General features: G+C 41.4%; 1 protein-coding gene across 2 annotated transcripts in view; it reads left to right on the top strand.

Moving 5' to 3' along the window:
• The window catches only part of LOC130167472 (cGMP-dependent 3',5'-cyclic phosphodiesterase), a 140,611-nt gene that overhangs the window by 29,059 nt on the left and 94,720 nt on the right, over positions 1-16,832 (top strand). Inside the window, exons 1-2 of one of the 2 annotated variants that reach the window (XM_056373700.1) lie at positions 11,038-11,213; positions 11,537-11,627. In XM_056373700.1, the coding sequence (XP_056229675.1) occupies positions 11,179-11,213; positions 11,537-11,627 (126 nt within the window). In that variant the 5' untranslated portion in view covers positions 11,038-11,178. Of the gene's footprint in view, positions 1-11,037; positions 11,214-11,536; positions 11,628-16,832 lie in introns of those variants that run through there. The other variant, XM_056373699.1, reaches the window with a different exon arrangement.

The following is a 16,832-nucleotide window of genomic DNA, read 5'->3' as shown; positions in this document are numbered from 1 at the left end:
ATGAGAAGGAGAGCAATAACACATGGTGTGTTCAGGTGCAGTGGGGATTCAAGAGTACAGATTCATTACGTTTCATAGTATTTTGAGTAAATGCACAGTATGCAGCATATAGTACTTTTTTCCTTTGCATTCAAGAAGCATAGACAAAACAGTTATTTTTCAGCTTAAGGGGAAGATCCATCTACTCCGTATCCTGAGTGCAGTTGAGGTATTTGTACACTTGGGGGCACTCTGACAGCAGCACTGATTTGTTTGACGTTGCAAACCTGCAGCAAGAGCACAGAAAAAAACCAGAGTGGTCAGGAGAAAGAGAGGATATCAGAGGAGAGAACGAGATGATTTTAAAGAGAAAAATTAGTGCAAGAAGGAAGGAAGGAAGGAAGGAAGGAAGAGGGAAAGTGAGAAAATAGGACGGTAGAGGAAAGAAGAGGTCAGAGTTGAGCAAGGTCAAACATGTGTGCGACAGAGGTCTGTTTATTTAGGTGTGTATGTATGTTGAGGGTGTGTGTGTGCATTTGTCATGGATGTTCATGACATGACATCACATCACAGGATTGATTGAGGATCTGTGTGTGCTGAGACCCCAGATAGTGTGTCTTTCTGTTGACCTGTTGACTGTGTGCCTGCGTCACAGCTTCAAAGGACTTGCTCCATTTCTGTCGTGCTCAAACTAATGAGCTGGTCGTCTTACATTTCTCTGTCATTACTCTCCTGTCTGTGTCCACACGGTCTCAACCAGCAGTGGAGTTTTCAGCCTGACAGCCAGGCCAGCCATTGACACTGGAACACGTAATTATATAATCAACTGAAGTTGAATCGATCATAATCCATAATAATTCATTTAGAGTTGCAAATACTGATTGTTTCCATTATGGGTTAATCTGCTGATTATTTACTTTATTGATCTTTAATCGTTTAGTCTATAAAATGTCAGAAAATAATGAAAAGTGTCCACCACAATTTCCCAAAACACAAGGTGATGATTTTATACAGAAATAACTAAGTTAGAAGAAGTGAATTTTGAGGTTTATTGTTCTTAGACATGGACAAATATACTCAAAATATGAAATTTGAACATTTACAATTCCATGGAAACTGGCAAACTTCATCTATTGAGAAAGATTGTGGGATATGATCGAAAGGTCCAGAACATTTTCTAATAAAACCAGTTCTACTCACCACTACGACTCGGCAGTTCTACAGAGATTTCCCACTTTATCTCAAGGTGTCGAGGTACCATAAACTTTTTACACGGTTGTATTGCATTCCAACAACACCCTGGTGCCTGTCTCCACTGCCCTTACCTCTCTCCTCTATCTTTGCTGGAAAACATAATTTCAAGCAAAATAATGCCAACGATTCTGTGGTTCAATGTGACGAAAACTAAGGACATGTCCATTGATTTTAGACTTCCTCACTCCTCTCCTGACAGTACAGTGATTGATGGCCAGAATATAGAAATGGTAAAGTCATACATACAAGTACCTGGGATCCACACTAGACAATTTTTGACTTTTGTCTCAGGAAACCTTCAGAATTTCAGCTCGACCCGACCCAATGTCAGTGTTTTATTGTTCTTTTATTGAGTCTGTACTCACGTTCTCTTTTATCTGCTGGTTTCAATCTCTCAAGGACAAACTGAAAAATATACAAACTGAGGTTGTAAATTTCTGTAGTAAATGAATTGGTTCTGCACAGGAATATCTGCAGGATCTTTGCAACAAACAGGTACTTAAAGCTGAATCCATCCTGTCAGATTGTTCCCACCCTTTATATCAACAGTTTCAGTTTCTGCCATCTGGTTCCCTGCTCAAACTCCCTTTAGCCAAAACAAACAGATTCAAACACTCCGTTACCTATCTCCCTCCTAAACTCTAGGAGGAAAAGGTAGATATTGTTGTGACTTAATGTCTACGAATAGAACTGATTCCCCTCTGGGTTTTTTTTAACTTATTGTACATATACCATATTGTACATACCCACTTGCCCCACTCTGAACAAATATAGTGATTGGTTGGTTGGTTGGTTGGTTGGTTGGTTGGTTGATTGGTTGATCTTGCTTTGTTATTTCACATGTAAAACAATGTGTGAAACATAATTCCCGGCTGATGCTTCTGCACTCTTACACATCTTTCTGGCAGTTCTGTGGACATGAATAATTCTCTCCTTGAGCTACGAAACAGATCTTACTTCATGCTGCTGACGCTGAGCTCACTGACAGCCTAACACTGACTTAGTTGGTCCTGTAGGATGTTTTGTGAGTGTATGTTCAGATAAGTTGTCCTGTATATGTACTGTAATGTGTCCATGTGTGAGTAACATTTCCCTCCTGAAAATATGGTTACTCTCTTTTTTAACTCCAGTTAGTCACTGAGTTTAGTAGTGATCCACTATCTGTACCAAAGGGTCAAGGCTGCTCTTTGAGAGGATAATGCTACAAGTGTGTGTGCACGTATCGTGTGTGTGTGTGTGTGTGTGTGTGTGTATGTGTGTGTGTGTGTAGCTGAGTGTGTGCACGTCAGGGTCAGTGCATTCACTGCTTCATTATAGAGAGGAAATTGTGGGTATAAATTGTTCTGTGATTTTTGCACCTCAGGAAGATGGGGTGCCATGGCAACAAATCGGAGTCAGCGTGGTTATTTCACATGTGCGCGCACATACACACACACACACACACACACACACACGCACACACACAGTCATCGTCATTACCACTTGTAGCATCTATTCAGCCTGTTCAACATCGGTTCTTAGCAGATAGTCTCAATGGTGCGTTCTGATTGGTTGAACCGAAGAACCAATTAGATTAGAGAAATTAAGAGATAAAGACGGCATGAAGGTAATGATATAGCCAGATATTTCTGATCTGTCTGGTTACTACCAATCCACACACATGCAAACACATCTAAATGCTAATGCACAAGTGTCACACAAATATTAAGTTTGCTTTGCCAAACACACATCACAACTCAAACACACACAGTGCACAGTGCAGTTTGCCGCTGTCGGACTCTGTAGCCCACGCCTCATTAGTTGTTGTGTAGTTTTGTGCAAAGAAAGTAAAAGACGAAAGAAAAAAGAAGCAGAGAAAGAGGGTGAATGAGGAAGTTTTGTTGGTCTGTGGCAGTGTTTTTCCTTTTCTCTCACTTCCCATGCATCACTTCTCTCCATCTATTATTTTTTACAGCAGCTGTTGTTGCTGCAGTGTGTCTCTTTCTCTCCAATCCCATTCTTCTTGCTCTCGCCCCATCTCAGCTGCTCTCTCTTTGTTTTCTGTCCCTCCATCTTTTAACCTTGCTCCAACTTCTTCTACCTTTCTCACTGCAGGAGATTTTCTGCAGCACTTACTCACTCTCCATTTGGTGTGGGTGTCTGTGTCTGTGTCTGTGTGTGTGTGTGTGTGTGTGTGTGTGTGTGTGTGTTTTTTTAACTCTTTGTAGAGCATGTGTTCACGTAACGACAACTGTGTGTCAGCTGTGACACCTTTTAGCTTTTTAGCTGACGCTGACATTACCATAGGCTGCACTGACGGTGATTGACAGGGTCAGGTTCCTCCTCTTAAACCTTTAACTTCCCATTAGCAGGTTTGCCGCCTTCCTTCCATCTCTCCGTCTCCTCCTTCATCTCGCTATCTCTCTTTCACTTCCTTGTCCCCAGGATTTTATCACTAACTCCTCACACTGCCCACTGTTTCCCACTCACCTCTGACATGAACGGCGATAACCAAATACTAAAGGAAGGAAATGTGTGTGTTAGTGTGTGTGCCTGAACATTGTTGAGCAGCATATCAGGAAGGAAGCAGCTAACAGGAGACAGGAGAAGAGCTCTCCTTTACACATAAACACAGACACAAAAACACATTTTAATACCTTTAGTTATGTTCACAGTGAATTTATGGAATGTACTTACTGAAAGACACAAAATCTGAAACTGGAGTAGGTCCTGTCCTCCCCACACCCGTCAGCTTTGATTTAAAAAGTGCAGGTAAGGGCAGCTTCTTCAAATACCTGTGGACACAGATCAGTACCTTGCACATACTTAAGCTTTGCAAGTCATATCTATATGGCATCGTTAGGGTTAGTAAATCATTTACTATTCTATTACTGCTACCATTAGTATGACCAAGATTTAGGAAAAATCCCTTTGGCTGCAGTTTATCCTCCTCCAAACACTTGCTTTGTTTGTTTAAAGTTGTTTTAAGTTCAATGGGCAACCCCGGCGGTGGATCAAAGAGCTGCAGAGCCACATTCAACAATTTATTCACAACTTAATAACAATTATAATAACGGACTCAATAGATTGCTGTAAAACCTCTTCATTAATGACTTGATTGGTTAGTAGAACGGAAAAAACCCATAAGTCCAGATGTTCTGCAGCCTAACCCAGCGGACCATTTAAGGGGGTAATACAAGAAGTCCAAATTTATACACTCTCAGTGGGTGCACTATTAGAAACTGGTACATATCTGCAAATATGAGCATAAACAGTCTGTTTTTATAACCAGCCTGTGTGATAGAATTGAATACATGTTTATTGGCTGTGGAACCTTAGGAACACATTGGAGCCCGCCTCCAAAACAGCCATTTGCCTGCTGCTTTCATTTACAACATCTGGTGTAATAACTGTAAGTTTGTTTCACAGGTTGAACATAGAAGACACAACCTGGGAATGTTTATAGATTCTCATAGATGAAGTTCAACCATATGTCGCCAACCAACATGTGACATCATCTCTGTCATGTCTTTCCATACAGTATAACATGATTTATACACATACATCTATTCAGAATATGCAACGAGGAGAGTGTTGGAGATTTTTGTTGCACACATGAGTAGAGAAAATATCAGAACGTCAAAGAAAACAGCACAGCTCTGAAATATTTTGTCAATATTTTCTGCACAGTTGTTCGTGTTGTCGCTTCAAATCCACTTGAAGCCTTCTGTGCATTAGCAGCCTGTGACAGTGTGAACTTCACACGGATCAAAGGATCAGTTTTGATGTCCTTAGAAACAATTACAGTTTCAGCCCTCACCCGGTACAGGGTCACTGCAGTTCTTACACAGAGGTCACTCAAGTCATGACAGTCTGATCAGAGAACAACCCGACGGCGCACGTGTCCATTTTGCTGCTGGATGCTCGGGGATAGCTGGCTCGTTCTCTCTTGCCAGGTCTCGTGTCCAAAAACAGATAATCTCTCCCAAGCTCCCTGCCAGTTTTATCATCTGTACTCCACAACGCTCTGCAAAAAAACAGCTTTTCACTCGGCTCACACGGAACTTTAAAAGGTAAATGGACATTTTTATTTCAGACTGAATAGCCTCCAATTTCATCAGCGGTGTTGGGGGACTGAACCATTAATCAGGGCCGGCTTGGAATCAAACTCAGAAATGATATGATTAACCTGCTGTTTCCCTCCAGCTGTGAGGTGAAATTTATGTCCCAGATAAGTATATGTCTCACATAAACAGCCACAAATGCAGACAATTTTCGTTTTGAGTTAATGGTGAATTAGCTCAAAGTGTGTCTCACACACATATTGACAAATATTACCAGACATAGGATGGTAGAGCTGGTGGGATTTCTAAACAGCAGTTAGCTGCACAGAGATTTCTATAGAGCAGTGAGGTCTCCTCTCCTCTCCACTCCTCTTTTCCATTTTCCTCATCCTCTCATCCGCCCCTACTCCCTTCTTGGTGCTGCTGAGATGGACTATAGTTAGGAGACAGTGCGTGTTGGTATGGAAACTGGCTTATAAACTGTTCAGGTTGCCAACGTCCTAACTCACATAGCAACCACCAACCAGCCTCTCAAAATGTTGACGTGAAGCAGCTTTGTGATTTCTGATGAATAGAAGCCAAAAGGGTTCATTTTGTTTTTGGTGTATGGATGTCCTGCTGGTCATGACACAGTGTATAGACGCTTTAGCAGTGGAGAGCAAGAGTCAATGAGCTCTTTACAGAACAGAGCTGGATTTTCAAGGTGACATATGGACTATTTGAATGAAGCACATGCCCACCTGAAAATTTGGTGGCTTGGAAATAAAGCACATTCTGCCGTGCTTGAACAGTTCTGAGTCATCTTAAGACCTTCGCTTGCAAAATGCTGTTCAGATCATTTGATTAACTATTTTGATTGAATCTGAATTTTTAAACACAAAATGGATGTCCACCACTTAAGGATAAAAAGCCTTCAAATGGGTCTTGCAGCAACTTTCCTTCAGAATAAAAGTATAATTTCCTCATGAAGAAATTTTTATTCAATGCAGTATGCAACAGCATAATTTTATATATGAAGTTGTCAGCATGTGCTGTAAATACAATCTGACAACAAAGTGAAATAAGTAATGTGTGGGTTTTCTTTTAACTTGGTGTGTTCAGTGCACCTTCTCTCTTTTCAGCATCCGGTTGGCAGCGTCATTGATGCTTGTTGCATTCAAATGCATTGTTTCAAAGTGCTGTGCCTTACTGAGGAGAATCAGGCATTGTACTGTTGAAATAGGTTATCAATGCAAACAGTTCGGCTCGCTGCTAAGTGTCTGTGTGGTTGAGTATGTCTGCGTGACTTTCCAAAGGGCGTGTCAATGTCGCTTTCCTGCTGTTGTTTTACTGCTCGTGTTGTTTAAGGAAATTAGTTATGAGCAACAATACGGTGAAGTAATATTCACACACACATAAACAGACGCACACACACACACACACACACAGCCCCAGACACACTTTTCCCTAAGCCGTTAGTCATACACCATGTGGTGACCACTTCTATCCACGGCACTGTGCAGTTCTGTGAGTGCATAGATTTTCAGCACTGACGGCCTCAGCAGGAATCACACCAGTAACTTTGGTTTTTCTCAGCTTCACGTCCAGCTATAGACTTACAGTACACATTTACAGACTGATTAAAAAACAGCACAGTGCTCTTTTAGAAATGTACTACACATGTACTACAAATACTATACTTTGTTCCTGCACTGTATGTTCGGTATGAGATGGGAACACCACAGTCTTAAGACAGATAGATAGATAGATAGATAGATAGATAGATAGATAGATAGATAGATAGATAGATACCATGCAATACTTCCTGACACCGTGTAACACATTAGTTTATTATTTTCGTAGACTCATTTTTTCATTGTTTAGGTTATGTGTCGTCAAAAAATTGACAACCAACCAGACTAAAGCCCAGATTGATTCAGATTACTGTGCAGTGTTAGTTGAATGAACTAAGATTCACCATAAGAGCGTCTTGACCAAAACTTCAGCCGAGTACCTTAAACCCATCTCCCATGGAACATACAGTACACTCCCACTGCAAGCATGACCATTTACTCCCTTTCTTTCTATCCATTCCGGCTCCTCACACAGCGCAAGCATTTCCCTAAATGCACATTTCTCATCAAGCTGAGCTCATTTGTGAGGCGGCCACCTCAAGATGGGGACCACTTTTGTCCGACAGAAGGGGCTGTCAGTGGATTTTCTGATCCCTTTCAAGCTGTGATGGAGTTGCAATGAAAGAGACACTAATATGAAATGCTCTCAAAAGCTTTCATGCCATGGAGGATTGGTTTTAGAGAATGCCGCTGATGGTCTTGATTTTAGCAGAGAAAAATAAATAATGAAATGTTAATAGATCTTTGGAGTGGCAGTGATGTGTCACCTGAAAGGTTGTGCTATCAAGATCAGCCTTTAATCAGTGAGTGTGATCACGAGTACAGTGACCAAATATGTACTTAAACCTGCATGAAAGGTACCCCGTAATAAGCATTTTTAATGATGCTGTTCAATGAGGAGCTCATATAATACACATAAAGATAATTATTCAATATTCACAATGTTGTTTTTATTGTTTAGTTTTTTTTCCAATTCTGTCCTTTTTCACCGGCTTAGTCAGATCAGCAGGAAGAAAACTGGTTGTGTGGGGGGATGAGAGAAGCAACCGTTCAATTGACACCTATGTGTATGTGTGTGTGTGTGTGTGCGTGTGCGCGTGTGCAGCAGGATGCCGTTAATATAGCTCAACCATTATGTAGATTAGCCCTATTCCCCTGAGTGCACCTTCACCATTTAGAGCTTTCAATCACTCCACTGCTTTATTGGAGTCGGGACAAACACACACACACACACGCACGCACGCACGCACGCACGCACGCACGCACGCACGCACGCACACACACACACACATTTAGCAGTCCAAGGTTACTGGCTTCATCCTCATCAGATTCCAGGTCCATGGCTTGCTAATTATGTTCCTCTGCACTGTAGTTATTCATGCTGTCTCACAGTGTGTGTGTGTGTGTGTGTGTGTGAGTGTGTGTGTGAGTGTGAAAGAACAACTGAGTGAGTAAGTGATCATAAGGTGGATTTGTGTGTTGATGGCATTTGAGCAGCAACAACAGTCCCCGTTTTAATCACAAACTTGGGATCAATAGTCTTTCAGCTGCACCGCACAGCAGTAATGGTCTGAAGGTGTGTGTGTGTGTGTGTGCGTGTGTGTGTGTGTGTTTAAAAGGTAATCTAGATCACAGAGTCCACAACAGATGAGGAGAGACAGTCTTTGAGGAGAATTTGCTTTGAACTAACCTATTTTCAGGTGTGTGTTTGTACTTCTGCCTGCTTGTGTGTTTTCCTGAGTACATGTAAGGGCTTGCTCTCCTACTTGAGTGTGTGTGTGTGTGTGTGTGTGTGCGTGTGTGTGTTTGTTCATGTGAGCTCTATCCATGACAAACACAGTAAAGAATTGATAATATAGACCGTGTGCAGTGCTGGTTATCTGGCAGCTATTAGCCAACTCTGGTCAACAGAGTCTGAAGTTCTCTTGTACTGGAATAACCTTTCACCATGTTTACAAAACAGGCAGCCTCAGGGTTTACTGGAATATTACAGCATTTTATAGCAAAGCCCTTACCTTGATACGACTCCATGAACCTCTGACTGGCTGCCCTCAACCTCTTTTTGTACCTCTGCCTCTTCATGTATAGAAGGATTCACAAGACTTTTAAATGAATTGTTGTGGTGAAATTGTAGGAAAAGCGTGTTTGGCTGTAAAAAGCATGTCACACCTTAAAAATATGTGTGAGGGCAAGGTTATACACAATATATTTGTGACATTGCAGTACGGGTTAAAAATGAGTTATAATATGTTAAAGATATTTAATTAAGACCGTGATCAAATGTGATTTTGTTTGAGTCCTTAAGTTCTCCAGTTTGCAAATATCCATCATTTATCTTAGGCAATTTCAGCCTCCAGTGAACACGTCACAACGGCACTTGGTTTTGGTTGTTTTTCCAAACAATTAACAGTATCTTCTCTCAGTCAGGCCAATTTTCAGCATTTGAACTGAAGCGGCTTACTTCATTTGAGTTAGAGGAGCTGCTTTTGTCAGCCGGTTGTAATCCAATGTAGTGACTGTTTGCCTCTGATAGCTTCGCATTTATTCAGTCAGTCCCCTTTTTAGTGATCCACACTTAAAAAATGCCCTTTTAACACCTTTTTGAAAAAATACGCAGAACTGTATTCTTATCCTCAGCCACAACACACTAAAAATCCCTCAAAATGAATAACACTCAGAATTTTAAATTGCAAGCAGCACAGTGTTGACTTGATGCCGCTGCTTGAGACATACACCTTCTGTGTGATTGTGACACGACATTGTGTGTGTAAGTGTGCGTAGCTTCTGGCAAGCTTGCTTTTAGTAAGGTATGCTGTCACATTGATGGACAGCATTAGACAGTCCTATGCAACCTGTTGTACAGTGTCTTTATGCTAAATGTCCTGTCACGTGCAATGTCACCTCAGAGAGTCCGCTGTCAGAGGCACATGGGAAGCTTCCTGCAGCAGACGGAGGCTGATATGATGAATCTGCCAGCTGATTAAATGTAAAGAGCTACAGCGGTGGAGATAAATCTTTTAAATCTTTGATGCGTTATAAATATGCATTGTGTGTGACTGTGTATCTGTTAGTGCTGGTTGTGGGGCTAAATTAGGTTTCATCCAGCCTTTGATTTTCAGGGATTAATTTTCCCGGAATTAGTTCTGTTTTATTTTGAATTAAGAAAAATATATCAATATGTGTGAAAAAATAATAGTATTTGCAGGCAAACACTGGTGGTTTGTTTATTTATTTATTTATTTTTGTGCATATTTTCTTCTTACTTTGAGGAACTGTTTGAGTTTACACTTTCTTTTCTGAACTGTGCATGACTCAAGAGCACCTAATTTACTGTGAACTATGATAAACATAAGAACAGGACAATCTCACCTAAAGGTCCGTTTATTAGCTATACTGTGGCTTTTGATCATATTATATCACAGTTGTTGAACCACTGGGGATGAGAAGTGTCTTAAACTGCTCAGAAGAAAATGGACATCTGTAATTCCCTGACAAATGGGTAAACTCCATCTACTGATGAAGCTCTTGCAATATAACTCAAAGCTCCAGGACAGCTAATAAAAGGACCTTGGGATGAGATTTTTTCAGCTGTATCGTTTGGTTAAGTTTATGCCATTAAAATGACTTGGAAAATGTTACATTATAATCATGGTTAAAAGAAACCCCAGTTACCTGGTGATAAGAGATGGGATGCAAACAGCAGTCTGCAGACACCAGCGTTGATTGTTGGTAGAATGGGATGTTGATGCGATAGGTCATTTAATTATTGAACGAAGGAACAATAGCGTCTCTTTTGTGTTGAGGACAGTCTCTGAGCTGTATTTTAAATAATATTCGAAATATTTGCAAGTAGGTTCATTAGTCTGCTGCTCCCCATGTTGTCAAACTGAGTCCACGCTGTACTGTGCCTGCAGTATAGTGCTTTTATGTGTGTATCCATCCTGCCGGCGTACACACTGACAAGAGGAAAGTGAAACATGGGGAGGGTTGAGGGAGGCAGTAAGACCCAGAGGAGGAGCAGAGAGAGAGAGGGAGAGAGAGAGAGAGGAGGAGAGAGAGAGGGAGAGGGGGGGGGAGAGAGAGAGAGAGAGAGAGAGAGAGAGAGAGGTGGGAGGAGAGAGGAGGAGGGACTGTGTTCACTCTGGGCTCAATGCATTGCAGCTCGTGGTGTTAGCGCGTCAGTGTGTGTCTCAGCCTGCCGGCGCAAGTGTGTGCATCGGTGCGTCGCTGTGTGTGTGAATGTGTGTGTGATTCCAGCGCCCTCTCTGCGTACGACAGGTGGAGATGACATGACTGCGCTTGAGAGGAAGAAAGGGAAGGACCTGTAAGGGCTTAACAGATACACACACACACACACACACACACACACACACACAAACACAAACACACACACACACACGGAAACACACTCACCTTTTCCCCAACATTCCCTCACACACTTCTTTAAATTCCTGCACTCCTCAGTTCAGGGAAAAGATAAGTTGGTGTGTGTGTGTGTGTGAGTGTCTGTGTGTATGAAAATGATCTTTTTCCAGCAGCTTATCATCCAGGCTGTAACAGCTGACTTCATGTGTGCACAGCGGACAACTCAAACACACAAAGACACACTCACACACAGGTCCTGACTGTTGTTTTTGATGCCTGCAGACGCGGTCAGCAAGTGTTTTTGCGTCCTGAGGAGAGTTCAGCTCCAGCTCTGACTACAAGACAGTCCACCACGTTGTCCGAACAACTCCAGGTAGGATTTACTTCTCTTCTCTCTTGTCCACACTGTCTGAAAAACAGGATGCTATATGCTTCACGCCCTCTGCCCTCTTCTCTCTTCCTTCTTCCTTTCAGTTTTTTTTTTTAATCATCATCTTTTGTCCAATGACAGCTAGAGTGATATATCCACCTCTGCTTGGTTTTCCCTTCATTTTGGAAATCCCTTTTAAATGAGTAATTTTCCTTCAAAAGCCTCCTGTATTGTTCTATTAGTGCCTTATTCTCCTTCCTACTTTCACACACAGACTGACACACACACACACACACACACACACACACACACACACACACATACACACATAATGATGACCTCTTCTCTACCTCTTATACCCTCACCTTTCTTATTTTTGGTGATGATGAACTTTGGTCTGGAGGAGGTAAGTTTCAGCTCCTGTTGCTGCAGCTTTCTGTCTGTCTCTGCTGATTGAGTCTGTGAAATACTTATTACTTGCCTGGGGGTTGTGTGTGTGTGTGTGTGCGTGGGCTCAGATAAAAGACGGAAAGATAAAACATAAAACAACCATAAACATAAAAGGGAGGAAATTAAAGACAGTGACATTTTTGTTCTGATGGCAGTTCACAACCATCTCTGTGCAAGTGCTATATGTTTATGTATGTGTGTGAGCGCGCGCGTGTGTGTTTATGATTTGTGACGCAACTAAAATTTCAAATTGCTGCTTTGTTGTATCCTCACACACGTGTCATCAAGCAGCTGCTTTTGTGTGTGTGTGTGTGAGTTTGTGTACAGTGTGATTACAAGGGTGTGTTTGTGTTTTATATTGCAGAGGGATTTAATGTTGTTGGCAGCAAAATTGAAAAAATATTTGATTGGCTGCCAGTGTCGACATGTACTGCTCAGATCCAATTACCTAGACCGATAAACACTAACTGAGATGCAGGCACATGTGCACACACACACACACTCTGATGACCCCCCACACACCCACACACACACACCCTGATGACCCCCCCCCACTCACCCACACACACACACACACACACACACACACACACACACACACACACACACACACACACACACATATTTAGCCATTCATAACCTGTATATGACAGTAGGCTATATACATATATAGTACTCTGTATGTGTGTGAGCGTGTTTTTGTGTGTGTGTGTCACTTGAAATTTTTCGTGCTCTCCCATAATTATAGTCTTTTGTGAGTGGTGAGTAATTGCGATGGCGCATTTGTGTTATTTATTCAACCTTTATTTTTGGAGTCCTGTGTGTCTCCACGTGTTTGCGTATCAGCCCTCCACATACGCATTTCCTCAGTCAGGTTACGTTGCTGAAAGTCTTGTCCAACTACATTCCTCGCAGTCCATCTATCGCCTGTATGTGTTTGTAAACGGTTTGTTGCCAATGGCTCGTTGCTGAAGCATCACCAGTACTGTAATACTGTCTGTGATTTGGCTTCTGGCCAACATGCAGCATGTGCAGCGCCACCTGCAGGAGCTGCCTGAATTACACCACTGAATTACATTTGTTTATTTCTGAGGTGTGTTTACACGGATATGTTTTTTTAGGTTTTTTGTCCCTCTTTTGGTGATGTTATGACTCTCATCCTCTGATCTGATGGAAGTCATCTATGAATGCAAGACTCTCAGTGTCCATTCGTGCTCACACGTGTCCTTGCATGTACTGTATGCTGTCATGCTTCTGTGCTTCCGTGCATTTGTATGTTCGTACAGTATAGGAGTAAAATTGCTGTATATGTGTGGGTGTGGGTGTGCATGTCTGTTCATTTGCGTGTGAGCCAATGAGGCAGTGAAAGCAGCAGGTTAATCCCTTCTCAGTCTCCAGCAGAACAGATGTGAGGATTAATTTGTCAGTGAATCAGGCTGGTGCTTATGTGCTCGTGTGTTTGTGAGGGAGTGAGTTGCTCAAAATTTTTACAAAATGAGGTTTTGTTTGTATCCTGTGTATGTATATTTCATAAACTCTGCATGTCTGGGTATGTATGTATGTTTTTGTTTTGTAACTTCCCATATTCACTTATACTGTGATTCGTTCCGACCGCTCTGTACAGTCTGTGCAGGTCTCAAGAAGTGCGTGCTCCTTTTAAAAAAAAAAAAATCCCCCCAAGAAATCGGAAGCAACACTTGGATACAGGTGTGTGTTTATTCACCTGTGCTCATCCCCTCCTTACACCAGCTCCCTGACAATTACCTGCAATCCAGCATCCTCGTCACGCTGCCGTTTAGTTGCACAGATGTCCCTACGTTTGCTGTCATTTAGTAAAGACGACGTGTTAAAAGCATTTTGAAATTCAGGACTGAACACTGAACTTAACAAACACAAATGCAAGGTACACACAAGTGTGTATGTGTGAGGGGTTTTGTTTGTGTGTGTGTGCGTGTGTGTGAAGGAACTCCATACAGTAGCGCCACAGATAGACTGAGCTTACTGACATCAAAGCGCTGCTACTGGATGCTGTAAGTTTATCCTACTAAAATTTGCACTGCACAGCTTCATAATTTTCAGTTGGGAGAGAGGCTCTGTGCTCTGACCTCACTGCTGGAGGAAAATGAAAAGAGAATTTTCTTATGGGACTTAAAACCAGTTGTATATTGTGATGACTATTGCATTAGTGGTGCATACATTAGAGTGTGTGTCTGCTCAACAACATGTGCATGCCTGTCCTTGTGATGGAATTGTTATTCAGATGTGACTACAAAGATATGTTATTGTGATGCCAGATCATTGTTTCACTTGTTGGTCTGCATACAGTCATAACACTTCAAGAGATTCATGTTATTTCTTGCTCTCATAGTATTTCTCATAGTGTTTCTTTTTCTCGCTATTGAAGGCTTTAATCGCTGCGCATGTTTACTTTCATCCTTTCATGTAGTTTCATATAGAGTATGTGAGCAGGTAGGTGGTAATGGTCTTGCTCAAGGGCAAAACAACAGGAAATGCAGCCGAGCTATTGATTTAGTAACTGACAGACTTTTCTTTTGAAGAGTCAAAAATGTCTTTTCATATCCATTTATTTTAAACCATTTTACATCCAGCCAGTCAACTCACACTGAATAAGAATTTAGTGATTAAGAGTGGAAGCAAAACTTGATTTAAAGTCACCAAAAAGCAATAACAGAAAGAGATCAATTCATCACAAAGCAGCTACAACAGGCACAGTCCGCTGCCATTAAGCAGTGAAACTCCCACCAGTATCCCACATTTTCAGTTTTGAAGGGAGACAAGAAGAAATGCAACGGTTTTGCCCTCAAGATCTGACATGGTCATTTCAGCTGTGTGCAAAACCTTGGGTTGTTTAGTTCTTCTTGTCTACTCTGCTTTGATTCTTAGTACCAGCGGTCTGCTATGCAGCAGTAAGCAGTAAATACAAGGCTTGATATTCAGCACATTTAGTCAAGTGCTCAAGCACTCACAGCAATGGATCCCATTATGGGTGAGCAATCAACACTTGAGATTAAAAGAAATGATCTCTAATCGCAGCAGAGGACTAGTATAGGAACATAGGACCTATGTAGGTAGGAAACGACTGATTTATATGTGAAGTGGTGGAAGAGCATTTTCAGGGAAAAAAGGATTGTAAATGAGTTCACACCATCAGATAACCTTTGTATAAGATGACCCTCAAAACCTGCCGCAGCGGAGGAAGCAAAGTAATGATAATAATCTGAGAGAATTTCCTTTTCATATAGATGACAGCACAGCACAGCATGTCTCATCTGATGCTTGCTCACACTTGAAACCATAAATTACAAAGTCCTTAAACTGAAGGCAAAGAATGAATGTTTTGAACATAAATACGCAGCTCTGGTGGGCAGTCAGGGGAAAAAGACAAGATCACATGCTTTGCAAAATAGCAACATCCTTTCCATGCAACAAAATATTACATAGGTCAGTTGTGCAGTTAATTCCAACCAACAGTGCACTCCTCCTCTTGGTTTTATTGCACTGATCATTAGTGTTGCTATGTGTGCTATGCATGGCAAAAACACATCCTCCTCTGTGCAGCAAACTAGTACCGATCCCAAGGCTCTGACAGAAGAGACAGACAGGATGGGCATCTGACAGTAAACTTAATGCATCAATGATAATCTGTTAAATAAAAGACTACAAAAGTCGGTAGACATCAGCCCTTATGGGTAGCTGAAGTTTTCTGGATCCGTTGTAGATAAATACAAGATGCCGGTTTTGCTTCATAGTGAACTTCCCAGTAGAGCCCTCTGTGAAACATGATTGTATTGCTTTAATTGGCTTTTTGCAAGTTTCAGTTTAAGGTTCGCAACATCATTGTTTAACAGTCAGGTTTTTTAATGAGGGAAGATCAAAACCTTGAGCCCATTAGAGTTTTACCTGCATTAGTCCTGGTTGGGATGCATTCATTTCCAATTTAACTGCCCCACTGTAATGAGGGACTCAAGTGTAGCGGCTTTAGGTGTAGTGACTTTTGCGGCATATAAATGAATTGTACACTATCAAAGACATATCAGGTCTTCCATTAGTCACGGGCAGTGCTGGAAGAGGTACTCAGACCTTTTACTTAAGTGCTGATATCACAATGTAAAAATATTTGAATATATTTGATTGACTGATGTTTGATTTTGTTTTTTGGACATTTCTCTAATAAGTTGTCATGAAGGGGAAAACTTTTATTTTCTTTTAAATAGCGAATGCCATATGAGAAGTTTAGACCAAGCAACAACCTTCAGGGCTGAAAAATGAAGCCAACATGCAACTGCCAAAAATTGCAGTTCCTGGCTCCAAAAGCAAGTCAATCCCCATAGACTCCCATGTTAAAATGCCCAACTTTATAGCAGAAATAACCATGTTTACAGCCTGGTACAAAAAACAGTTTCTCTATAGCTAATTTCATGACATCTGTACGGGGAGTGAATTTTTTAACTCACCTGTTTCAATTTTATTAAGGCTTAAAGTTATGCATAATTGAGGCTGTGCTGCTTTGAGTGACAGGTGGGTAATGTCACATTTGGCTAACTTCTTGGTGCCTAGCTGCTAGCTGTCTGCTAGGTGTCCCCTCTGAATAGGACCTGAATACGTCCATCTTTATATACGGTCTTTAGTTTAGACTGAAAACATGACAAGAGTGTTTGATGCATGATTAGATTTATTGTGCCTCACAAATATTGAAGATCTTTTGTGATGCTCCTAATTTCTATAACAATAAAGCAA

This window comes from Seriola aureovittata, chromosome 4 (assembly GCF_021018895.1).
Source record: "Seriola aureovittata isolate HTS-2021-v1 ecotype China chromosome 4, ASM2101889v1, whole genome shotgun sequence".
Taxonomy (NCBI): Eukaryota; Metazoa; Chordata; class Actinopteri; order Carangiformes; family Carangidae; genus Seriola; species Seriola aureovittata.
Note: the sequence above shows the minus strand (reverse complement) of the source record. Positions and strands in the feature narration are given on the sequence as shown.